We start from the raw sequence: 24,044 nt of genomic DNA on the forward strand, positions 1-24,044 counted from the left end.
CCCCATTGGGGACTGTGATGTACATGTCCCCACGCCCTACACCTCGGAAGGTGTGGTCGTCCGCAGCCTGGACCGCTTTTGGCGTGATTGCCTCGTAACTGATAAAGAGGTCGCGGTGTGGGGACATATGGCGAGTGGCTCCGGAATCGAAGAGAATTGTCCGGTCTCGAGCAACAGGTTCTTCTGCGAGCATCGCACCCGGGTGACTAGCAAAGTTGACGACCGCGTCTGTGTACGGCTCGCAGCGGGTGATGCACGCGAACGGGATGTCCTCGTCATCCTCGTTTGCGCCGTAATCTGAGAGGCTGTCGGCTTCTGACGATGAGTCGGAAACCGAGTGGAGGTCGGGGAGAGACTCGTTGTCTGAGTCTTCGGGTGCGGTATAGACGTACCACGCCTCGTCCTTCTTCTCCTCCGATGCGGCTGCGCCTTGGTCTTTCGACTTTGATTTGTCTTTCGGACCTTGGCCCTCCTTTCCTCCCCCTGGAGCCCAGCACTCCGACTTGTAGTGCCCGCGTTTCTTGCAATTGAAACACTCAATGTTCTTCTTCGACTTCCCCTTGCCCTTGTCATTCGCTGACAGCGCCACATCGTTAGGGTCACCGCCCGAGCGACCCGACTTGTTCCGCAAGGCGCGGCGATCATACTCGTCAGTGAGGGCGCCCATCAGCTGTTCCGGAGTCAAGACATGTCCGGTGATGGTTGATGTGGCAGTGAGGGAGGAGATGTAGGTTTCGTAGGAGGTTGGCATAGAGCCCAGGATGATCGCGTAGAAATCGTCGTCCTCGGGCGTGTGTCCCATTGCAGCTAAGTCCTCATACATGACCCTCAGCTTCGCAAAATGGGCTCTGACGTCTGCTTTGTCTCCGCAGCGCTGCTCCTGGAGCCTTCGGCGCAGGTCAAGCGAGACCATGCGCGAGCGCTTCTCGAACTCGGAAGCGAGCGCCTGCCAGATCGCGCGCGCAGTCCCCTTCGCACGGACCTTCATGAACAGGGAATCGGGTATGGTGCTCGCGATGAGTTGCTTGACGATGGCCTCACCCTTCTTCCAGGTTGCCAACTCGAGCTGGTACGCCGCTTGTGCGGGATCCGGCACCGTGCCTGGACCCGGAGTGGCACCAATGGGGGCCGTAGCCACTGTCCCGCCGCCGGTCGTGGCAGCGGCGTCTACTCCCCCTCCAGCAGCGGTGGGGGCCGCGGCCACACCTGTAGCCGTGCCTCCCACTGGAGCTGTGGTGCTTGTCCCCGCCGGAGAGGGCGGCGCAACAGGTTCGATGGACGTACCATCGAGGTGCCCAACAAGTCCCTTCGCGTCGGCCGCCCACGTGAGGCGCTCCTTGTAGAGGACCCAGTTCGAGCCGCCAACGTCGAGCTTCGGTACGCGCACGTAGTCGTCGCCGAGCTTCACGGAAGACATGTCAAGGGATTAGGTTAGGGGTAAGGTAAGCGTTGTCCGAGGATTAGTCCGCCTAGAAGGCAGGGCTCATAACCTATAGGAATACTCAGTACGCGATAAGCGGGACTAATATATTGATAATGCTGTACCTATAGGAATACTACGATACATCATTAACGGAGTCCACGGCGGAAGTATAGTAATGTGGGATACTCACCTCAGTACGCGATAAGCGGGACTGAGGTGAGCGGGCGCAAGTTCGAGGCTTTAAATAAGGTAATGAACTAATCTAATCAGCGTATCGTAAGGGTCCGGAAATGGGCCGCGCCACAGGGCGCATCAATCCCGATGGTGTTCCGTAGTCGCGCGGTGTCGCGCGAGGCTTGCGACGGGATCGCGCTACAATCGCGCCATTCCAACACATTGGAATGGCAGCGGCACCTTATATACTAGCCTGACAGTGTTGCGTCATATACTAGTATGTTCAATGACATAGTTTGTCAGAGCATCGGGGGACAGATCAAGGATGCACGTTGGTCTGCCAGACGACCTGTGATGAAATGGAAGGTGAGGAGGACGAGGGCGCGCTCGGGTTCAGCATCAATTGCCCGAATTCCAAATATGGGCATGTGGCCCAACCGATCCCATCGATTGTGACGAATCGCTCCCAAATGGCTCCGATTTTGTTCGAGCACAATTCGCGCCGATTGTGGATGCCGTGGCCAATCCAGGCAATCATGGCCGAGCGTTTTGCACATTTGCTGATGGTACCATCATCCTCAGGATCGTCCGAGTCTCACCGAATATCTCGAGCATGCTCGCCGCTCTCCGTCATCCTAATCTCCAAGTCGCTCCGTTTGCAAAAGGCCCACATGGTCGAGAGAAATCCATGATAGTGATAGCACATCACATTCTCTCCGTCGTCGACAATCCGAAAAGTCCCAGAAATTGTTGATCTTCGCGCCTCGCGTCCTCATTCCACAGCGCTCCTCCCCCGCTATCCTCTGGACACACTCTGTGCACTCCTACTTGGGCCGCGCCGCGCTCACCTTCACATATCTCCGATGTCACAATGGGAATAAGCTGCACCCAGCTACACATTTTGCGAGATGCTTGCCAAAGACTACGTCGTCGCAGGATGCAAGCGACCTGTCTGCCAAGGCCTTTCCCTCTCCTGACGCATATCTCGTACAGGACAGTTTTCAGCGCGTTCCTCACGCTCTTCCCCTCTCCTCTCGTCTCTTGCCCCCTGGTCTGCCTCAGCGGGCACAAAGACAACGCTGAGCCACTACAAGAATAAGGACAAGACGTTATCGACCTCAACCTCGAATGACATTTGTCCCCGTCTTCAGCTACACACGGACGTTGTACATGCGATTGAATTGTTGCCCCTGGGGCTTCCCGATCGCGCCGCGCAAGCTGATATGTGTGACTGACCACCCACAGCCAAGTTACCCCTTCTTGCTCTTGCATTCATAACAGCTGATGCACTCGACTAACTCTGTTCAATGTGATCCATTTCAAGTTCCAGCTTGATCCCGCGTACAATTCTATTAACTGTCGAAGGTGCTGCATCGGCTATGTATCCGCACGCACCGCCACCACTTGCTGGACCGTGGATCGAACGTATTTTGAAGTCTGTTACTTGACCACTTTGTCGCGTACTACCTACTTCTAGCGTTCTGCTTGAACGCCGGTCTTTACTCTCGTAACCATATGGTTCAATCGGCGGGATCCAACGGCCTAAGACTCTCAGCTTGTAGTTATGAAATCTATAAGAGGCGAGTCCTCTTCCGTATTGGTCCTCGTTGCGGTACTGAACATCTGGCGGTTGCAGGCAGCTAATATGATCTTGCTATTATAGGCTCTTGCCCGTACAAATCAGTCGCCATCCGACCGCCTTCTAGGCGGCTTCTAGCCACTGCACAGGGGTCTTTCATCAGGAGCAGATGAGATAGAAGAATGCCACGAGTTTCTTCTTCTCCATCTTCCGCGTACACGTTGCGACGCTTGTGCACTGCGGCGGACCCAATTCCGCGGTCCGAGGCGTTCGGCCGTCGAGGGCGAGTCTCCCTGCATTGAGTCTTGGTTGCATGTGTAGGTTAATCGAGAAGACGTTTCGTCACACCGTCCGTCGGAAATTCGTCAATGTCCGACGTCCGTCGGACGTTTCAGGGTGGTGTGTTGTCGGTGAGCAATCGGATTCTGCGCCTCGCCCAGTTGTCTCATTCTTCTGCTGCATGCTTCCGGAGAATGCTGCGTGTGCGAGTGTACCGGAGCTCGTTTTTGTCTCCCGATTTCTCTCAGCTGGGATCACTGGACGAGTTGAGTTCTGAGTTCTGGATGCATCGAAGGGACAGCGACCTCCCTCCTCTCCAGCATGAGCTGGTATCGAGTGTCCTATCGCTCGCACACAAAATCTGCGGTATGGACGCGTTCAATATTCACGGAGATGCGCTGAGATTAGCCATGAGGACAGGATCTTACGAGCGGACATAGGAAGAGAGGCAGAATTCCCGTCACTACTGAACCATGAGCTAGCTTGCTAGCTGTTGGCGTCGACATGAGAGATGAAGCTACGAAGTCTCACTGCGAGTTTGGTGTGAACAGCTGGAGGATGTATCCTCAGAAAGGGCGGCATATGCCAATGGCCGCTCGGGAGGCCTAAGTCGTCTGAACAAGTTCGACTATTACTAGCAGCAGACAACGGACTTGGCCCTTTCCTTGAGGCATTATGGCGACCAGTATTGGAACGCGTCTGCGTTCTGAGGATTCGGCATTGTCCTGTTCATCGAGCACGTGTCCGCCGGTCAGGTTGGTTCACGAGTCATAGGTGATCAATTCATCATTGCTACTCGTCTATACACCTCACACTGATATATGGACCCTATCTACATCGTCACTTGAATTATGACGATTTAATGAAGTATTGTCTACAGTTAACGACTGGAGGACTTTCACCACTTCGCGGCCATCTACCGTAGTACTAGCAGCTTTCCGAGGATCTAGCTTCCGGGCCTGCATGGGAACCCTCCATGCGCCGATCTCCGAAACTCAGTCAACTGTGTTATTAGATAGTTTTTTCAATATAGTCTTTTCAAGCAGATCTTGTGTCTCTCTTGCCGTGTATCGGAGTGCAACGAGAAAAGTCACGATATCCAATGTTCTCGGGCTTCGGGTTTGCGGCACGGCAAACACCGAGCAACACAGCCTCGACGCAAACAGTCCGGGCACTTGACTCGGAAGCGAACCTCCTGATTCAAATATCCATGTTCCTACCAGGCCCACTGAAGTCAATGCGATTGAGATTCTCTATCGAATATGTAGGTGCGCTGTCTCAAGGCGGAGAGTCATAGTACCAAGTGGGATTCCGTTAACTCTCTCGGCAATGTTAGGGCTGACAGGCACAGCAGTATAGCAAGCAGTCTTTGCCTCTGCCGTCGCAGGCGGCTGATTTGCAGACGTTCGCCGTGCCATACAGAGCGGAAATCTCTCGGATCTTGGCACTATCATGTGGTCTGTAGCGCATAGCTCATTCGGCATAACCAGGTAGTCTCACAGACTAAAGTCGTTCCCCGTTATCCCGCGTCAACCTTGTGGTAGCCTCCTGATCAGGGCCACACCACTTCTCCAAGGACGCGCGTGCGTGATGTTGGATGCTATATCTGTAAGTGATCGATTAATTCCCGATGTAGGTGGTCTTAAGGTCAGAAGTCTGGTTTTCTCAGGACCCTGGCCAATTACGCTCTTCGAGTTCGGTGGGCAATGCGTATGCCCGCTTAACTTACATCGGAGCTCCTCTTTAGCGCATCGGAAGCCACAGAAGTTGAACTCGAGGCCTCTCATGATTGCGGGTTTAGTCAGTATGACTGAAGGTATGTCACTCTAGATGCGACTCATTATGTATTTATCTCCGTACGTAATCCGTCTACACGTTATCCCAGCATAGGAAGTCCTTGGCACGCCTCAACTGTCCGTGGCAAGTTCGACTAGCATTTCGGCCGAAAGCATAGTACAATGGTCCGGTATCGGTGATCCACTTGGCCCCGCCGTCAGGTTTTAGTAATGGCCCTAGAAATTTCCTTGTCATCTAGGAACCATGATGCCGACGAGAGACGTCATGCTGCGTGTGCACCGCAGCAGCTGAGTAGCCTTCTGCATGACGTCTGCCAAATCGACGCAGGAGGACGTTTTCGCGTCGCTTTGCATCGATGCTGCTTCACAGCAACATAATACGTGTCCCAGAATAATGACAAATAACAAGGCAAGGGGGATTACGAGACCTTGCTGCGCCGTCTATGACGGTGAGTTGAGGGCGGTATTCGGAAATATCTCTCAGCTCGGTCAGACCATGCTACGCCTTGCAGTACAGGTATAGGTGGGGCGCTCCGTGCTCAGACCTCAGGGCCCTTTTCTAGCTCGGGTTCCCTATCTGACTATCAGTGCTGTCATCTCCACAACAGCCTCCGGGTCATTTGCAGAACTACAAGGCTCCGTGGTTACTGGCGGTGAGAACTGTTCGACACGAATAGAAGTGCATAGTCACGTCTTGGTATCTGTCTGTGCCTTGCCATACTGCATGCGGCGTAGTCGTCGACCTGTGTCTCGAGCCAATACGTCAACGTACCTTTGTGTCATGGTATGAGGTCCAGTGGATTAATAGTTGACTGTTCACAGGGTGTGGTCTGCGTCCTAACGTATGAGCAACCTAGCAAATTCGCGAGCGAGTATTTCCCCCAGGGTGGACTGACTATCCGAACAAACAGTAGGCAGTAATCTCGATGTCGTCAATCAGTCAGTTGACTTTCTGGAAAGTGCGTTAGCGGTGGTTCCGGCCATTTCTTCTCCTGATTCAGGCTCTTGTTCTGAATCGGATATCCGGTTCTCAACCGGATATCCGGGTGCGAGTCAATGATGATCAAGGTTGCGTCGGGTGCACAGCTTGTTTCCTTGTGGTCGATCACAACGAGACAGTAGGCTCATCCGGATTTCGATACGGTACCGCCCTCGAGGAACGCATTATACACATTCATGTATTTCTGATTTTGTATGACACTGTTATCCAAGTTTGCGACCTGCTCGCCCGGGCCGTCTAGCCCGATGGGAAGTTTGTAACCGCATCCAATACTTTCTCTTGGTGAGTAACATACTCTATCTATCTGAAAGTGCAGGGTATAATCTAAGAGGGCTCGTATTCTAGGTAGGAGGATAGTATCATGGCCGGGGTATGTCGGGGTATCGCAGCAGCGGCCATCGCAACGCGCGGCGGAGATTATGCATATGCTTCCTATTCTGATCATTCCCAAGCTTGGCGTACTCATCACCGTGACTGTTCGTGAGAACGTACAGGTCGTAAGTACAGACACGCATTCGAAACACACATGTCCTAGTCCTACAGGCTGGGTATCCCGAGTCGCCGGAACTGGGCGGCGGCATCGGCTGAAAAAGCATCCATGCGGGCAGTCAGACTTTGCTGATGACAGCTTCGAAATCTTCAATCGGACGGCGCCGGTGGAGGCAGTTGAGTTTCGGAAGCCGGTCGACCACACTGTGGTACCACTTTCCATACGGAAGACTGACGAGGACGACGAACCCGACCAGAGCGCCAAGGACGTAGATGTCCGTCTCGTTCTCAATCCACACGAGTCCCTGGGCTGCCGCGAGGACGACAGCGTGGTAGAACATACCACGGGGAAGACAGAGCGCGAGCGCGGTAGACGCATAACCCCCAGACTCCTTTGCGGCGTCGAGATAGGGCAGCTAATGTAGCGAGTGATTAGGAACTCGCTTCAACGGAGCGCAGAGTGGAGAATGCGTACCGCGTCGACTGGGTCTCGGACGTTGATCCCGTCGAAACGAGCAAGAAGCATGAGGGATGCACCAGCCGCGACTGCGCAGCAAAGAAGTGACAAAGCTGACAGGAGGCCCGAGGTACCCGGAGCGAAGAGAAGTAACAGATTGATGCTGAGAGGTCAAGCGTGAGTGATGTTTCGGGATGGAGGCGACTATCCGGCCACTTACATAGCAACCCCGAATATCTATAGCATTGCGATGTGTCACATGAGCACGTGTGGAACGCATGGTGTACGTGAGTGTGGACGTACCCAGGGAAGGTGCTCCTTCCATTCATTCTGGCTTTTCTGAACGAAATCGGTCCATGTATGAATGTAGACCAGATTGTCCACATAGAGCTTCTCGAGCTCAATGGCACGAGCGTTTGGGATGTTGTAGAGCATCCGGGACGCAACCGCGAACAAGCGACCTCTGTTTGAGTCAGGGATATCCAAGACGCGCTGGTTGCGGTCCAATCGTGCACGCTCCTGAGCAAAAAAGGTCTGCCATCTAACACGAGCTGAAGAATTGTCAGAACGTTGAGCGTGGCGGTGATCAGTACAAACTTACAGATGACTCCCCACAATCGCGCCACGATGCATATGGACGGTGCGTAGCGCAAATGCTCCTTAGCGTTCTGCAAGATGCGAAGATAATTTTTTGACTGCTTGGCTGTGTACGCGAACGTCGAGCCAGTGGATGTCAATTGATCACCTTCTCCGTGGATGAAGATGGAGATCAGCTCGTCGATGGCCAGATGGAGGCTTTCAAAGCGATGGGAAGGGAACTGCTCGATATGAGTCCAGTACTGCTCTTGTAACACCATCCCTAATGTTTATGATCAGCGCATGATCTTCGATGCATCTAACATGGTACGTACCGAGATGGGACTCGGAGATCACTTCTGGCAAGTCAAGCTGATAGATGTCCACCTCGTCGAGCCAGAACAAAGCGTGCGATGCGTGGTCGACGAAATAGTACCGGCATGTATCGCCATCTTCCGAAGGCATGAGGTAGAGCTCAGCAGAATCGGGCAAGGTGATGTCCTTCGACTCCAGCGTCTTGCAGATGATGACGGCGAAACGCAGGACTTGCTCGCGGACGGTTTCCGAGTGCATACGTGCTTCGGTAACCATACGAGGCTGTGACTCATATGCGAAGTAGACCTGGCCCTCGGGCTGAATGTAGGAGGCCCAACCTTCGGGAAGATACGGCGGCCTTATAGAACGAGACCCTCAGTTTACGCCGCCAACTGATCACAATGAGTGCGCACTCTAGCTCCTTCGCATAGCTAAACAGGCCTGGACGGATGCTCATGTTCCCGGGAATGACCCTCCTGCTGTGACCATCAGTTTTAAGACGACGATGGTTAGGAGATGGACGTACTTGACTGCCGCATTATACCTCTGAGTTGACATAGGGACAGTGGGTACAAGCTTGGGCGTGCCAGAATCTACGAGTTCATCATCCACAGTGGCTTTCTCGAGTGGCTGCATGCTTGGAACTGTAAGTCTGGAGTGAGAGTGGGGTAGAGTGCCTGTACAAGTGTTGCAAGACTACCTTTATAGTTATACATGCTGTTACACGGAAGGAACAAACTGGCGGCGATGCGGTGCGAGCAGATTCTATTACCAAAAACGAGGCGGTTCCAATTATCAGCGCATTCACCTAATGTTCCCGATTAGCGTCAAAAGGATCAATTCTCATTTTCCAGATTCTGCACTGCGCAAGCCCGGCACAGCCGCACTCCTCTTTGACGGGCGTCACCAGCGTCTGGACGCCGCGCTGCGCCGGACATCCGGCGCTGCACCTGTCGCGCTACATAGTAGGTAATCGCCTTTGCAGACACAGGATATCCGACATCTCGCTTCATCTAGAGCCCATCTAGCGTCGCCTTGACCGTTATATAAACTTCTTGAGGATACCTAGTTATACGACTTCTAGCACTCTCTAGCGATGTCTACGCCTGACAACAATCTCACCGGCGATACTGAGCCCCGACAGCTCGAGACAGAGGCTACACCGACGGACCTCCAGTACGTGCTACGTACATGAGCTGTCAGATATAGATCACGATGGCTTGCTTGCTACATATACTGACTTGCGATATGCACCGTACAGGGACGCTGGAAGGGACCGGACAGACGACAATACGGCTCCGGATAGAAACGTGAAGCCGGCTCCGCAATCCTCGGGTTCAACGAAGTCAACCCTAGAGTAAGTCCCGTCTACATGTAACCTGTGAATCCACAAGCTGTTGTCCCATCCACATTGCGTTGTTTTTGAACCTGTTGAGAGGACCATCGAGCGTTGAACCAGATACACCCACTTGATACCATGCGTCTGTTGTGGCAATCGGAGCGCGCCTGATACTGAGAATTGTATGGCAACTAAGCCCCGATCGCGAGGCATGTTGCATTCCTCACGACATGCGTCATCGCATTTCGCGAAAATATCGTGTATCGAGGCAGCAGCATGAGGCCGTATTCACACCAAACTCGACGTGTCGCTACAGAAGGAATGAGGCAACTGACGTTTCGAATTGTCTCCGCAGGTCGGACTCCACGCCTGAATCTCCGACAAGGTGAGAAGCGAGCACGCCTCTGCTTCATGCCATATGAGTAGCTAGGGGCTACGCACTTCGCTGACCCTCTACCCTCACTAGCGACGATGACGACGACTTCATTCGCCGCGGCAAAGTAACGCATACTGCGGTCGGCGGCGGCAAGACAGGCGGTCGTCCTCGCTGAGTCCACTCTGGAGGCTGTATATCACAATAGGCGGCGAACATCCACATTGGGGAGTCTCATAGCGCCTGCACAAACGCCCTTTGCCGCATAGACCCTACTACGCCAGTCACACTCTGTGGTCTCATGGTCTTCGAATGCCCACAACATCTGCTGGTCCCTGCGTCTGCTGCACTTCTGCGGGACGCTGCTCGACCCTGGCTGGCTGTAATCGTCAACTGAGTCATCGACAAGTCAGGATCCGATCGAGATCAGTTGTGCCACCCGGACTTGTGACTATCACTCTGCGAATCGATGTCCATATCAAAATTCCTTTTCTCCACGATGGTCCAGTCCATTGGAAGGAAGATTTCAAGCAAAGCAGCATGTCTAAGTCTCGTGGGACCTAGTCTGACTCGATGCCGTCTTGGGCAAGGGCCATCCATCCTATCAGGAGAATCGACCTTCAGGGACCATGTCCTAGCTTGACCTGAACCACGACCACAATATATTGTGCCCCGCCAACAGTTTGAAATCGAGGGCCTCCCCGCTCCCGTCGCCTGCCACATCGGATGATACATATGTCTGGCCACTGCTACAGCTTCCATCTCAGTTTCTGTTGCGTGGTGATCGGCGCTCTAATATTTGGATCTCGGTTACGAACACAAGGCACTCGCACAATAACGTTTTGGCATCGTCGGCGGCGGGTCTCGGGCCTTGAGGCTCTAAGCTGTTGTACGGAATTAAATCGAGGAACCGGTGTCAGATAGGCGAATCAAATTGTGCCAGTATCTGGTCCTTGCACTTCGCGGGAATGTAGACACCGCCATTTCCAATCTGCCTTTGACGTTCGTCCTGCAATCACTGGTAGACTTTCTGTAGAACCCTTAATGAGCATGTTCGCCACATCGCTGTGCTATTTTAGCCAACCAAAATCTAAACTTTTGACTTCTAGTGAAGTTGCCGCAATAGCGGCACTGCGGCGATACACCTGTATTGGGTGGAGTTACGTTGGACATCGTCATTTCTCGATCTATCTTTTGAACAAATCGTGGGATCATAGCCATTAGCATTGCAAGCTTCGGTGACTAGAATTCTACGGAGGTCTTTCAGGGGATCGATCGGTCCTTAGGACACACCATCTTCTGTATGCACTATTCAGACAGGGCTGTGATGGTGACCCGTTGTACACCCAACGAGATAGTATCCTTGACTTCACATGTCGCGGGTGCATTTTCGCGCCGTCTGGGAAGGCAAGTGGATAGTACAGCTTCTGAGCACTCCACAGTCTGACGGAGATTATGGCGTCCCTCCACTCTACACACTACATAAAGGCCTGTCATTCTCAGGACGCCCTATTGGGAAGCTCTTCGTACTAGAAGGCTCACAAACGCCACGAAAAAAGACCCTTTGGACACCAAAGCAGTACACTTTCAATAACGCCAGCCGAGCAGGGTTCAACATACAACGGCGATAACATAACGCCTAGAAACCCTCGCCAAGGTCAGGGCCCTCGTCGTCCAGATCTCCCCCTTCCTGTATCTCCTTCGCGAGCTCCTTCTCACGTTCTCGAGCCCCTTCTGCAGCCGCAAGTTCCTTGCGGTGCGCATTCAGTGGGTAGCGCATAGCCTGTGCGGGCCAGAGGTCGTCAGTATGCTATCTGGAGCGAGACATGCGAGGTAGAGAATACTAGAAGCCGACACGACTAACGGCAGGCGGCGGCAGAGGTCTACCAATACCGCAGCAAAGCTTCTGTGCTCTTGTGAAGTGCTTCAAGAACATCGAAGCCCCGTCTGAAACAAGCGGCCTTACGATGAGCCACCCAATGAAAATGGCCTCAAGATGTGCCGTCCCATTATCAGGGTAAAGTTCCATCCAAGATGTAGCGCAGCCTCCTTGTCAAATATTCTGGATGTACTTTCAAGGGAGCCTGAAACACGCTTGTGCCAGCGTCCATGGCGGGCATCCATCGACTTGGCTGGCAGAATGCTTCCAAGAACTTCCATAGCAGGTCACACTGAGCGCCATTGGAGCTCAGGCTCTCATTGCAGCGCCAGAACTATCCTGCGTGTAACCAAATGAAGTGGTACTGGGGGCATCAGGCGGCCACCAGAACCCTTGAACCAAGCACAAAGCGGTACATAATACTCCTCAAAGGCTGTCGGAGATTAATGTAGGTCCCCATGTGGGACTTTGAGGACCGGCTGGAAGCTCTCTCGATAGAAGCTGAACTGCATACAACGCCCATATGAAGACTGCATGCCTGTGCTGTAAGCGCGTAAAGCACAGTTGCTGGTGACCTGCCCTTCGCTGATCACTAGCAAGAATGCCCCACGATTCGATGGCCCATCCACCTTGAGGATTGTGCCCACCACACGCCAGGATGCCAAGAGAATAAGACGCCCCAGCAACAAACAATACCGCCCAGGAGTACAAGGCAACAAAACACAACCAGGAAACCACGGCAACAATTCACGTACCTTCACGCTCTGATTGTGTAGCTCGAGGCAGTAGGCGATGCGGCGCGAGAACACGTCGCTAACCTCGGGGCCGTAGCCGCTCTTCTGCCCGCCACACTCCATCCAGCCCTTCTCGTGGACGATCCGGCCCTCAATGACCCCGTCGCGTATCGCCTTGCCGACGATGTACTCTGCGTCCTCCTCTGAGTCCAGGTGCAGCTTCACGCAGATGTCCCGAAGCGAGATGCGCGAATAGGACAGCGAAAGACGCCTGATACCAGTCTTGATCACGTTTTGCCGCAGACGAACGATGAGGGTATACGTCTTGTCTGTTTCGAACTGCGCGGCGTAGCGCGAGAGCGTACTCTGAAACTGGGACAAAGATCCGTTCCGGACCGCTGGTGTAATAGAGTAACGTCAGTAAGATCCGCAAAATGGTGAGGGTGTTGCTTTACCCTTCACGATCTCGAAGTACCCGGCCAGGGCCTCTTCAAGGACCGGATGCCGGAAGAGACTGCGTTCGGGGATGTCGCCCATAAGGAGCTCGACCACGATGGATAGCTTGTGCACAGCCTGGTAAAAGCCGGGGGCTGTCTTCGCCGGGGGAGCACGACGAATAGCCTGCTGAAGGTTTGTGTGCGCCGCTGTGTAGTTGAGCTGTACGGCCTTGATGCGCCCAAGATAGTAGTGATACCGCGCATGCTGGGGATTACCCGCCGCAGCGGGAAACGAGGTCTTGGAAACGAGCTTGTCCGCTTGATCGTACAAGCTGTACTGAAGGTAACTCCGCAGTATACGATTAATGAGCGACGCCTCGGTCTCATCGTCGTGGCGGAGCGCGGCGGTTCGCTGAGCGGCCAGGAACAATCTGCCGACACGGTTGCGTCAACTCTCCGTTCATGCTCGGCTTGAGAGACGGCGCGGAACAGAAAGAACTGGAACTCACGGTCGTGCGTCGGCCAATTCGCCCCCGAGCTCGTACGCTCGCTCAACTGCGTACCAAACCTTAGCTGCAATCGGATCCATGCTCCGACGGTTAAGCGCTTGAATCTTCTCCACGGTCTCGTGAGCCAGCCTGGTGGCCTTGGGGTAGTTGGCTGGGGAAGTGAGAAGGTGGTGGAGTATGAGGAGACGGAAGTAGATTTCGACTTCGGGCAGGGGTTCACTTGGAGTTTGCTTGGAGGGTGCCGTCGCGGGGTCGATGTCCATGGAGTGGTCTGCAGATGTGTCGGGCAGCCATACAAGGAGCGCCTTCTTCGAGGGAGAATCTTAAGGTTTAGATAGAAAGGGTCAGTAAATGCCTACGTCATGCGATGTAACCCATGTATGATGGAATGATGTCCCCGGGCGTCGACCGACGGAGTCTCGGGTGGGCCGCGATTGTACAAAGCGTGCCGATGCTGACATTTCGTAGCATTCGGCGAGACAATAGTTACAGGCCATGTAGCGCATTGCGTCGCAAGTGCGACGTGTGGCACGACGTGGTGACGGATACATATCTGTACGAAGAGCGAGGGGTGTATGGCAGAAAAACAAGCCGTACGCACCGATTCTGTAGACCTCATGGACAGCATCCTGAAGCACCTTGTCGTTGAGTTTCTTCCTTAAGTGCGTCAACGACCGCAAGACGCGATGCGTGAAGCGAGGTTCGAGGGTAGAAACAGCCCGCTCTATGAGTGCGACGTTTCCCTTGATTTCGGCCACTGGGGTGAGCGGCGCCGATTTCTTCTCCTCAGCAGGCTTCTCCTCCTTTTTCTCCTCCTTCTTCTCGTCAACGGGCTTCATCTCGACGTCGGCCATGGTGGAGAGATGCGGGTGAGGGCGGAGTTCGGCGTGAGGGACAAGATGTACGAGGGTGACGCGTCGCACGCGCTCTCCCAGATCGACGCGTCATGTTGTTTATCAGATAAGTGGGTACCTACTTACCTAATGTAGCCCCACCTCACAAATGAGACGTGTTACTTTATATTAGCTACTATGCCATATTTAACGACTCTAGTCTAGAAGCAAATCTATCTCGAATGCTGTCGTTGTAATCCTAACTCGCGTGTCTGGACTCGCCGTCTCTGTCGCCTTCACCTTTCTCTTGTGGCTTCTACTATGTCATTCCTGGCTCGACTCTTCCGCAGGATAAGGAATCCAGTATGTCGAGCGTTTGGAGAAGCGCGTTGGGAAACTCACTGGGCATGAGCGGATAGACCGCTTTGGTGGGCAGGGATCTGGAAGGTATCGTCCATTACAGTTCATGTTGCAAAGGGTCCACTCACACCTTCCTCGGTCGCTCGCTCCACGAAGGCAACCGATTCTTTGAATACCCCAGCACATCTGATGGTGAGACTAGCCTGCCTTGGCGTACTACTCCCGCTGAACTGCGTGGGCAGATCCGCGGCGTACCAAACGTGTGGTGAAGTATGCGAAAGGCACCCATATGCTGGATTATGTTTCCGGGCATCGAAGACTCGCGGGTGCGTTCTGGCGGAATCCCTCATTGCTTTGACCTCTTTGACTTCTGTTGTTGTGTTGCAGTGCAGTGGACGTCTTGGTTGACTCACACCCGGCCGAATCCTCCCACCTTAGAGGTGCATCGTCGCTCGTCCATTTGTCGAACCTCGGAGACTCGTCTCTGATCACGCTGCTCAGGAACTGCAAGCAGATTTCGAACGTCAACGTCGCATCCTCCAGAATGTCGCTCGGATTGAGGCACGCGACAGAGCTGAGGCAGCGCAGATCGCTGCTGAGCAAGCTCCTACCGCTCACCTACAGGTGCCAACGCAGAGATCGCCAGAGCCGAGTACGACGGGGCCGAAAGAGCCGACAAACCCTGTGCCGCAAGTCTCACAAGACATCCTCGCTGATAAGGCCCTACCACAGGCTCAAGCGGACTCCAGACTCGCCGAGACCCATTCGCCCTGGAAGCCTCCTCCGCCGGATGAGCCGCACAGTTGGCAGCCGCAGGCTTCTATAAGGCGTGGTGGATGAGTTCCGGCACATGATGACAAGCATGATGGACTGCGATTCTCCTTTTTTTTCCCGAATGCTCTCTGTCGTGCATGCATCCTGTCGAACGGTCTTAGAGAGTTGTAATGTGTCTGCCGTCAGTAGCCGTAACTCCACTGCCTGAGAATGAGAAGCGACCTACCGTATGGATCCCTGGGCTCGCGTTCCTAACCCTTGACAAGACTCGACTTGCTGTGCGCTGTGAGTCCACCGCGAAAACCGTGTACAACTCGGATGTTAGCATTTGGAGGCTTTTGGTCTATGGGAGTAGGCATGAGGAAGGTCACCATGATATCGAGCACCGGTACCGAGGCTATCATAAGTGCCCATGTGGTCTTGTGCGCTTCCGAGACGTGCAGAGCAGTGCAGAGATGACCACACTGCCTCCTCAGGACGACGCTTGACTTTCTCACCAATGTTCTATACTTCTCTTCTCAAGACCCATTTGTCCTAATTGCCGACATCGCGAACGCTTCCGTCGAAGTTGGGACGCAACTTGAAGCTATGCTGGTTCTTAAGTAGCGGCAGCACCTTAGGCGTCGTCTATCCCATGACTTCTCAACTTGAATGATTCCAGAAACCCAATGACTAGAGGATAGTTGACTCCGTGAACGAGGCACGCCGTGAGCAGGTAGCCGGTTAAACTTACACTTATGGCAGCTCTGTACGGGGAGGCCAGGACGATGCAAGACGAAGCAGTCGATGCCCCAAGGCGTCCAACAGAGGTTGAGAATATTTGCGAGAGTAGACGTACTCTTCCGACGTTGGACTCGTACCTGGATACTTTCATGTTCGACTCTTGCAACCGGGAGACGTTCCAACACCAGCATCCGGTCAGTGTTCCGTCGACAGTAGTGAAGACGTGTTGCCCATACTCCTACCCCCATTACGCCCGGTCGACAGTGTCGCATGCCTCAGTTAACGTCCAACGACTAGGGAATCTGGACATCTTTGCGAGATGGACGCCGGCGTCGCGCATCCTCGTCTCGAGGGGCCGCCGACTTCTCTAGAGTGCTATCGACAACCCTGCACCTCCTATGGATGACGCTTCCGACCTCGCTTTCCTGCACCATCCTTCACAACACCACATATCCCTGGACTTCGTTCTCTTGCGTCATATTGCCCTCCACAGTAAACTACGGGCCGCCGGCAGTCAGATATTGTCATCTCGCACGGGACATCGCCGAGCCGAGTCCGGAGAGCTTTCTGTTACAGCTGTTTGCAGAACGATAGGCCCCTGCAGACGCCACGCCGAGCTCAGCCTGGGTTCGGAGCTCGGATGTCCCGCTACACCCTGGTTCGGGCCGCCCATCATGAGTTCCAGCTGTGTGTGTAAAAGGTCGTGCAGGGGCCTATCGTTTTGAAAACAGCTGTAAAGGCGCCGTGTGATATAAGTGAGCACTTTTAGTTCGTCGTCCAGCTGATGGGTATTGAGTTGAATTGAGCTTGTTCACTGTAGAATGTGGGATTGATGCGAGATATCGCTGCAGATCGGGCCCTTACTCTTCGCCAGCGTCGGTGGGCGTCGGTTGCTTGGGTATGACAGGTCCGTCTCAAACATTCGATCAGATTGCAATGTCTCTTAGACGAGCATCATTACATGTCGTGCAGATGCGGTCCATCGTATGCTCGCCTTGATCAAGGTGGGCACCTGTATGTATGTATAACGACAATATCTGGCGGCAGTCGAGAAGACGGACTATGCCCTCATCTCGCCATCTGCGCCATAGACCGAGTCATTCAAGTTGCTTACGCTAGGTTCTTGTCGGACGGCTGATGGACATCTGGAATAAGCCCCTCCGCCCCTGCCTACGCAGTAAGATTCGCTAACAGTGCCTCACTTAGTACATAGCCGGCTCTGCAACTTTCACCGCCAAACGCCAACTCCAGTGGGTCTCTACCGGAGCGTGTACGGTATCTCGGAGACTCGCCGCACATTGCTCATCCGGATTCTCATGCGAGACGCACTTGCACGGCCTCGAGCAGATCTTGACATACGGCAACTTCTCTGATCCCTTGCTGTGGGTTCATGAATAGGCTGCAGAACGAGCTGCAGGAGCTCGTCCTCTATTGTACGCGCACAAGCTCCCTATTCTTGTTGGTCATTGCTAATTACACCCTAGGACGTCGACTGTGTTGCTGACAGTCACAGAGGACTTTCTACTATAAATCGACCGAGGTGTAGCCGACTTCAAGTTCCGCGTGCCCTCCAGCATGCTGACCTGTTTCTAGCCTTCTTTGGATGCCCCGGCTCCTCACATAGAACGTCGATCTTCAAAGCCCCAGGCTCCGCCGTATGGACGTGTGAGTTCGACTCTGACTGAGAGTCGCATTCCTCTTTGGCGTCTTGGCGACTGTGCGATATTCCAGACAGCTGTGGGAGCGGATGTTGTATCGAAGGAGACGGGAGCGGCGAATGAAGATGTCGCGAGAAGGTCATCAGTACCGAAGGAAAGAGGTCGATCCCTCAACGGAAGTGATAGTCGGGGGTCCAACGGTCCAAGAGCTTACTGTACCTTACTACCAACGAACCGCCTGCAGGTAGTGAGACACACATCCACTCCCTCAGTAGCTAAATGTGACGCTGTAGCCGGCAGCTTGACTCGGCCCACAAATGTGACTCAATGCCAAGACCGGGTGCTCAACCCGTGTAAGCGCGATAGACCGCTGGTCAGGTTGACGATGGCCGCGATCAAGGAAACGCCCATGCTTGGCTCACGTTTGTTGCTAGCACACTAGAATTGAGCCCAAGATCCATGCCAAATGCTCTCCAGTATTTCATTGCGACAGATCTTTGTATGAAAACGTCGATACAGATTTGCGATGATGAGTCCGATAGCATGAGGGAGCGCCGGCTATTCTATGCGAAGGACGGGATGTGGACCTCATGTCTATAGCATGAACCGGTCGTGGAGGATATCCTCAGGCTTCGTGAGACTCCCAAGCTTCCAAATGCTTTCAGTATGTGCGCCTCCCGAATTTCAAGTGTAAGACGTGCGCAACATACCTGCGGTCGTGGAGTAACGAAGTAGTCCGTGAAGTCTACCTGTCCTTCATGCTTCTTTTTGAGTCTCTCGTTAGCCTTCGACGTCACAGCTTTGATTTGGTTCCTTAAGTAGAGCATATAATGGAGACGTTACTGGAGGCATACCTGATCTCTCGCATCAAATCCTTATTGTTGTAGTGGTGTCTCGAACCTATGCGAAGTTAACACATGTCAGGCACACCCCATGTGATCTATCACGTAGTAATGCAAGCATACGGAGAAGACTTGTAAACGCCTGAGAACCTCCGATTAATCGTATGATGCAGTGCGAGATGATGTTTGCAAGACTTACCTCCATGAAGATACCCCCTGTCTTTCTCCCAAAAGTTTGCTGCTTATCTAAACAAGCCGACCATGATGTCTAACAAGCCGCTACATAAGCGTTGTTGGTGCGACGCAAATCGAGAAACTGCGCATCACGCGGGCCCACGGCAAATCGTCGCCTAAATCGTTAGACTTCGGGAGTGAGTCGACATCTTCGGCATGCCCGTCGTGTATCGTGTTCATCTTGACTATGACAATATGAGACAGTGTGCGATGTGAAAGCGATGTGTCAAAGTCAAGCTTACCGAAACCACCCGTTGTCTGACTCCCGGGCCTAGCAATGCGGAGATCAGCCTATTGATCTCTCGATGAGATATGGCGAGGGAAGGAAAGCTTACGGGGAGATGGGAGACAGCACTTCGACATTGTCTAGATCTGCCAGTGGGATTTAACAACTACTGTGAGGTCTATGCGTACCGTGAAGAAGCGTACCGGACGCCGTCCCCGAATGACAGCAGTCGAAGATCATCTACGCGAGACGATGTTCAGGAGGAAACTCGGATGAAGAAAGGTCAGTGAAAGGACATACAGTGCAGTGAACACCTTGCGGGAGTTTATCAACAAGTATCTGTCGGATTTCCTATGACCGACGTACTTCAGTGCTGCTCAATGAGACATAGTCATCTACATACATCGTCTCGAATGAAGTTCGAGTACACAGGAGCTTCGTCCTGATCAAATCGTATGACTTCGCAGTCAATTGGTATCAATACTGAAGGAGGGCATTCAGGTTAGGACCCACATATAGAAGTCAACTACCACATACTTTCGTCCTTCCCATCATCTTCACGCTTATCGACACCAACGTCCACCTGACCGCCATGACCCGAGACTTCGGAGGTAGAATAGATGGATCAATGCCAAGCGTCAGATGGGATTGTCCGAACTTACAAGCGAAGACGATTTGGTCATTCGGACGCCTGCCTTCGACCAAAGTGTTCATGGCCTTGATCTTGCCCATCATCAAGATGAGATATTTTATCGATTAAAGAAGATGCTTACGATGTTGGCCCTGGTGGGCCAGTACTTCGATTCATGCGACACCGTATCGGAGTCGGTCATGATCACGATGTCTTTCTCCGTATAATGATATGTGCCTGCGACGTCGGTCAGCGCCATCGTAACAATGCTAGAAACAGGACGTACTCATGAGAAGCTCCTTCAAGTTCTCCACGTCTTTACGCGTATTGTCTTGCAATTTGAATCCATTCTCCGCCAAATTCCTGTTTGTTTCGTATCTTATGCCCACTAGGAGCGCCTTCTTGTCACCCTCAGGCTCCTGATTGGTTGCGATCGGCATGGTGGAGGACTGGTGAACGTTGAGAAGGGAGACTGGAAGTGCGGAAGTTGATTAGAGCAGACAGCGTTGGTGCAATGACGCAGAGAATGGGGTGTTCAGGCCTACCGTTCTCCCCTACTCGTTCAATATCTTATATAGTACCGACGTCAGGACGCGTTCGTTCTGACCGGAGTGGATTTACGAAGACTAGCGTGGCACTGCAGCCCACATGCCGGCCTACAGATGGTGGATGCGGGCGCTGGACTATTCCTCCTTCTGGCATTACGGTGCCCTCATGCAGCGTCGTTGAATCAGCCCAGAGTTCTATTCCGATATCCCAAATCGCGAGGCCTACACGATGTGGTCACGTTTTGACAGGGACGGACAGATGGTCGCTGCTCCGCCTTTGTACATGCGCGTCAGGATGAGCGTACTGCATTGCCTACAAGAACACACGGAGCACTCTGAGTGCAACAAGAAAAGGAAACTGGGAAACGTGTGAATCAGCTCAAGCCATGCTCCGTAGGATGGTGACGCTCACGGAAGCAGCTGTTCCTCAGAAGCGACAGAACATCAGTGCCATCGTCCACTCCTCTCGCCGATGAACCTGGAGGCGCTGAATTCGAAGGATCCACTGCAGCGGTCTTCGCGTGGTGGATCTGCTAAGCGCTTCAAGTATGATCGGGACAGCTATTTCGCAAGCTGTCCACCTTCGTAATCGTGTACCCATTGGGGGAGAAGTCTAGGCCCTCCTGCACCTTCGCTCGGGAGTCCGCTAGAGCTATGGTATAATTACGAGAAGCTCCGACGCCGGCCGGGATGAGAATATCTAGCTCAAACATATAAGTGGGGCAAGTTGCGCCCTCAGATTGAAGACTCACTCGACAGACGACAGACTGAAACCATTCTTGCCAGGCAGCATCGCAAATGAGCACTACACCAAGATCATAGGAAGTAGGGCAGCCAAAGCAGTGGCCTGCGTAGGATGTGCAGGGAAACCACGCAATCGGCGTGGGAGATTGTTTTGAAATCGGATTTGCGATCTGCCAGTGTTGCCTGCATACAAATCGGAGAGGAAGACGTCACGATCAGACTGGTGGGATCGAGCATCTGCTGCGTTAGAAGACGAGGTACAATCCCACAACTGGTTCAGGACCGGTGTGCGTTGCTCATCAAATCGTGACGACATCCTTCTGAGTCAACTTGTGGTCCTGGGGCCGGTCCTCTAGGGTGGGAAGGTGGCTTTGTGGATCGCGCCCGCGAGCAGAAGTCATCCCAATCGATGTGGTCCGCCAGTTTGACAACACATGATACGGATATTTTGGGGGGCACAATTGATAGCGTCACGAAATGCGAGACCTGCGAAAAGCCAAAATGCCATGACTGGTACGAGATGGTCGAAGGAGATATTGAAAACCCACGCCCCTTGGAGAAATATACTGCCCGCGATGTGAACCTCGCATTCCACATCGTCCAACTTCGATCCTAGGATCGTAGTGGAGTTGCCGGACTGAGTCTGGTCTTGTAGAGGTCCTTTCCAAGCGTGGGACATGGCAGACCTGACACCTTCGACACATCGCGAAGAGATGTCGCGACCACATGAGCTCCACTCCGGCTGGCGCAGAGGCCATGCGGGGTGAGCCCGCGCGACGCGCGAGGAGACTGTCACTGTAGGAGAATGGGGTACCAGTGAACAGCGCGTCAAAGATGATCAGACAGTTTATCCGCCTTCGGTTCTCGCGCTTTTCAGCACAGGAATGTACTGATGCCCAACGCTCGAACACTGTGCCTACATACCGCATGAAGACAACTCGGAGCAGTGTGAGCCTCCAATCATAGGGAAATCATAGAAGCCAGATCCATACCTGGCTTGTCTTGGACACTCCACGGCCGATGAAAGGATATAAGTGAATGCCTTGACCTACAGAAGTGGACCACTGGGGTGTAACCCAGCATTTTTGTTGGTGTGAGTGTCGACGGGCAGGGACGAGTGGCAAACTCCTACTGCACGAAGTACACGCCTCCGTTCCGCATTGGCCCTGAAAATGCGTCATGTGGTGCGGCAATATGCCGGCATGTGCACTGTACGTCCACAATTGAATGCCGTACGCTACCGCCGCAGAAACGCTGGGGTGGTGGGCGATTATGGACGTGCGAGCTGAACCGTTTTCTGGAACAGCGCGCATTGCCTCGACCAGTTGACGGTCGGTAAGACTGAAACACAGCCCTAGCAGCGCGGAATGTAGAAGTCTGTGTATAATGAGCCATGTGTATAGCTCAGTCTCGCCTGTAGCAACTAGGCCGCTCTGGAAGCTGCCACGTCATGCAGATGGTGGACGTATAAGCGAGGCTGGGTGGACGCGACATCCTCTCCGCGAGGCGCGGTTAGGAACTCTCGCGTCCACATGGGCTCCTATCTGCTTCGCGAAGACGCTAAATTTTCGAGTGCATCGCGTTCTTGCAGCTCACGCGGTCTGCGTCTGGTATATGGGATGGCCTACGGTCCACCGCGTGAGAGAGTCGAGGAAGAATGAGTGTACAACACGGTCAGTGTATATGTGCGAATCTCATTTCCGCGTATTGGGGTAAGGGGGGGGGCTTCACGCGCACCGACACTAGAAACGCGTGCCTATATTGCAGCTCAGCATGCACCGGAGTCATATGTCCTCAATGAGACGATATCAAACCCTTCAAAGATTGTGACCCCGGGCTTCGCGGGTGTTGAAGGTTGATACGAGTCGGACAGACAGCTCGAAGACTCGGACGGCTTATGTCGAAAAAGGATACTCACCGGCGCTTGCTGTGGCAGGAGCCTTGCCTTCTGCTTCACGAGGTGTCTTGGCACTGGGTATGCAGATCTGAAGAACTGAGGATGGTAGGCACAATAAGTGAAGCCACCAGGTCTGGCGAGCCTCAGTGAGTTGCAAGCAGCGACTTGCCGCACACGATGGTAGCCATCATGATCTCGCGGATCTGGAAACAACATTCCCACGACTCCAACTGGGCCTTCGAACCTTGGTAGTACCTCATGGTCAGAGACTCCCGAGCGATAGGATAGCCCGCTTTCACCCAGATGAGTGAGGTATGCGATTCATCATTTGTTGCTTGATCAGGTTTGGAGTGAGTTCCCGAGAGGTTTCTTAGAGAGCACGTTGGTTGAATGGCATGCAGGACCGTCAGAGGGGCAGCGTGATAACTTCTTGGTGGGGCCGTGACTATTAGAACTTGGTGATAGTCACCACATCGACGACGAGCGTGGTCTAGAAGGCACACTTCCTTTGTTTCATGTCTGGTTACACCACGTCAGGCATTACTCATGCAATATATTCTCTAGTACGAGTAGCCTACAACGAGACATACAAACCTCTGGGATATCGGGCCCGATATCCCAGAGGTTTGCATACCTCGTTGTAGTCTCTACCTAGTATGACTATCCAACATGGTCATGATACGGATTTGTGATGATGGACTGTATGAGGGAGCGTCAGCTAATCTATGCGAAAAAAGATGATAGGATATGCTCTTCATCAGGAAAAACCCCCTCAGCTAATCGAGCTAAGCGAGCTAATTTAGCGCTAAAAAGAGCTATTAGTCCATTAGTCCCATTATTTTAGTCCCCTACTAATTTAGAGCCATTACTTGCGTTACTGACCGAAGTGCTCTGCAGCGGCAGTCGTTCGGGATCTTCAAGCATCCATTCATGCAGTCATAGGTGTTATATAGACGATGATCTGATTCACTTGGAGACAGTACATATTACAAGACTATGTATATACGTTTACGACCTCCTAGATGTACTAAGTCCCCACGCCATATCCTAAATGCAACCTCGTCCCGACTATGTAGAGTACCACCACACGGCAGGGACCCTTTGCCCCAAAGCTAAGAATGTAGAGGCTCACCTAATAACAGGACAAAACGCTGACTGCAGTTGCACGATGATATATGAAAACGACCTACCTTCAGTGTTACGCTACACACCCCG

At 53.2% G+C, this 24,044-nt stretch overlaps 5 protein-coding genes across 5 annotated transcripts; 2 read left to right on the forward strand and 3 right to left on the reverse strand.

Annotated features, from left to right (window-relative positions):
* Positions 1–6,435: 6,435 nt before the first annotated feature.
* On the reverse strand, positions 6,436–8,752 carry DICSQDRAFT_139873 (uncharacterized protein). The gene is made up of 7 exons (XM_007369241.1): positions 8,615–8,752; positions 8,502–8,564; positions 8,109–8,446; positions 7,799–8,056; positions 7,501–7,748; positions 7,418–7,434; positions 6,436–7,360 (listed from the first exon to the last, which is right to left on the reverse strand). The coding sequence occupies exons 1-7, from the start codon at positions 8,722–8,724 to the stop codon at positions 7,186–7,188; spliced, it is 1,209 nt and encodes a 402-aa protein (XP_007369303.1). The 5' UTR covers positions 8,725–8,752; the 3' UTR covers positions 6,436–7,185.
* Positions 8,753–9,184: 432 nt separating this feature from the next.
* Positions 9,185–9,978, forward strand: DICSQDRAFT_173423 (uncharacterized protein; the record flags this gene model as incomplete). Its single annotated transcript, XM_007369242.1, has 4 exons — positions 9,185–9,264; positions 9,350–9,445; positions 9,783–9,812; positions 9,894–9,978. The coding sequence occupies 4 exons, from the start codon at positions 9,185–9,187 to the stop codon at positions 9,976–9,978; spliced, it is 291 nt and encodes a 96-aa protein (XP_007369304.1).
* A 1,274-nt stretch (positions 9,979–11,252) lies between these two features.
* On the reverse strand, positions 11,253–14,273 carry DICSQDRAFT_91479 (diphenol oxidase-A2). Its single transcript, XM_007369243.1, has 5 exons — positions 13,961–14,273; positions 13,360–13,681; positions 12,869–13,281; positions 12,435–12,811; positions 11,253–11,583 (listed from the first exon to the last, which is right to left on the reverse strand). The coding sequence occupies exons 1-5, from the start codon at positions 14,211–14,213 to the stop codon at positions 11,440–11,442; spliced, it is 1,509 nt and encodes a 502-aa protein (XP_007369305.1). The 5' UTR covers positions 14,214–14,273; the 3' UTR covers positions 11,253–11,439.
* A 242-nt stretch (positions 14,274–14,515) lies between these two features.
* Positions 14,516–15,585, forward strand: DICSQDRAFT_91482 (uncharacterized protein). Its single transcript, XM_007369244.1, has 6 exons — positions 14,516–14,555; positions 14,612–14,639; positions 14,709–14,744; positions 14,795–14,878; positions 14,940–14,992; positions 15,054–15,585. The coding sequence occupies exons 4-6, from the start codon at positions 14,842–14,844 to the stop codon at positions 15,390–15,392; spliced, it is 429 nt and encodes a 142-aa protein (XP_007369306.1). The 5' UTR covers positions 14,516–14,555; positions 14,612–14,639; positions 14,709–14,744; positions 14,795–14,841; the 3' UTR covers positions 15,393–15,585.
* Positions 15,586–18,301: 2,716 nt separating this feature from the next.
* DICSQDRAFT_129184 (uncharacterized protein) lies at positions 18,302–20,080 on the reverse strand (the record flags this gene model as incomplete). The annotated part of the gene is made up of 14 exons (XM_007369245.1): positions 18,302–18,355; positions 18,418–18,520; positions 18,562–18,607; positions 18,638–18,647; positions 18,749–18,795; positions 19,026–19,054; positions 19,119–19,155; positions 19,213–19,249; positions 19,310–19,360; positions 19,413–19,492; positions 19,547–19,612; positions 19,672–19,732; positions 19,783–19,877; positions 19,927–20,080. The coding sequence occupies 14 exons, from the start codon at positions 20,078–20,080 to the stop codon at positions 18,302–18,304; spliced, it is 870 nt and encodes a 289-aa protein (XP_007369307.1).
* Between the last annotated feature and the right edge of the window lie 3,964 nt (positions 20,081–24,044).

This window comes from Dichomitus squalens, assembly GCF_000275845.1.
Source record: "Dichomitus squalens LYAD-421 SS1 unplaced genomic scaffold DICSQscaffold_46, whole genome shotgun sequence".
NCBI lineage: Eukaryota > Fungi > Basidiomycota > Agaricomycetes > Polyporales > Polyporaceae > Dichomitus > Dichomitus squalens.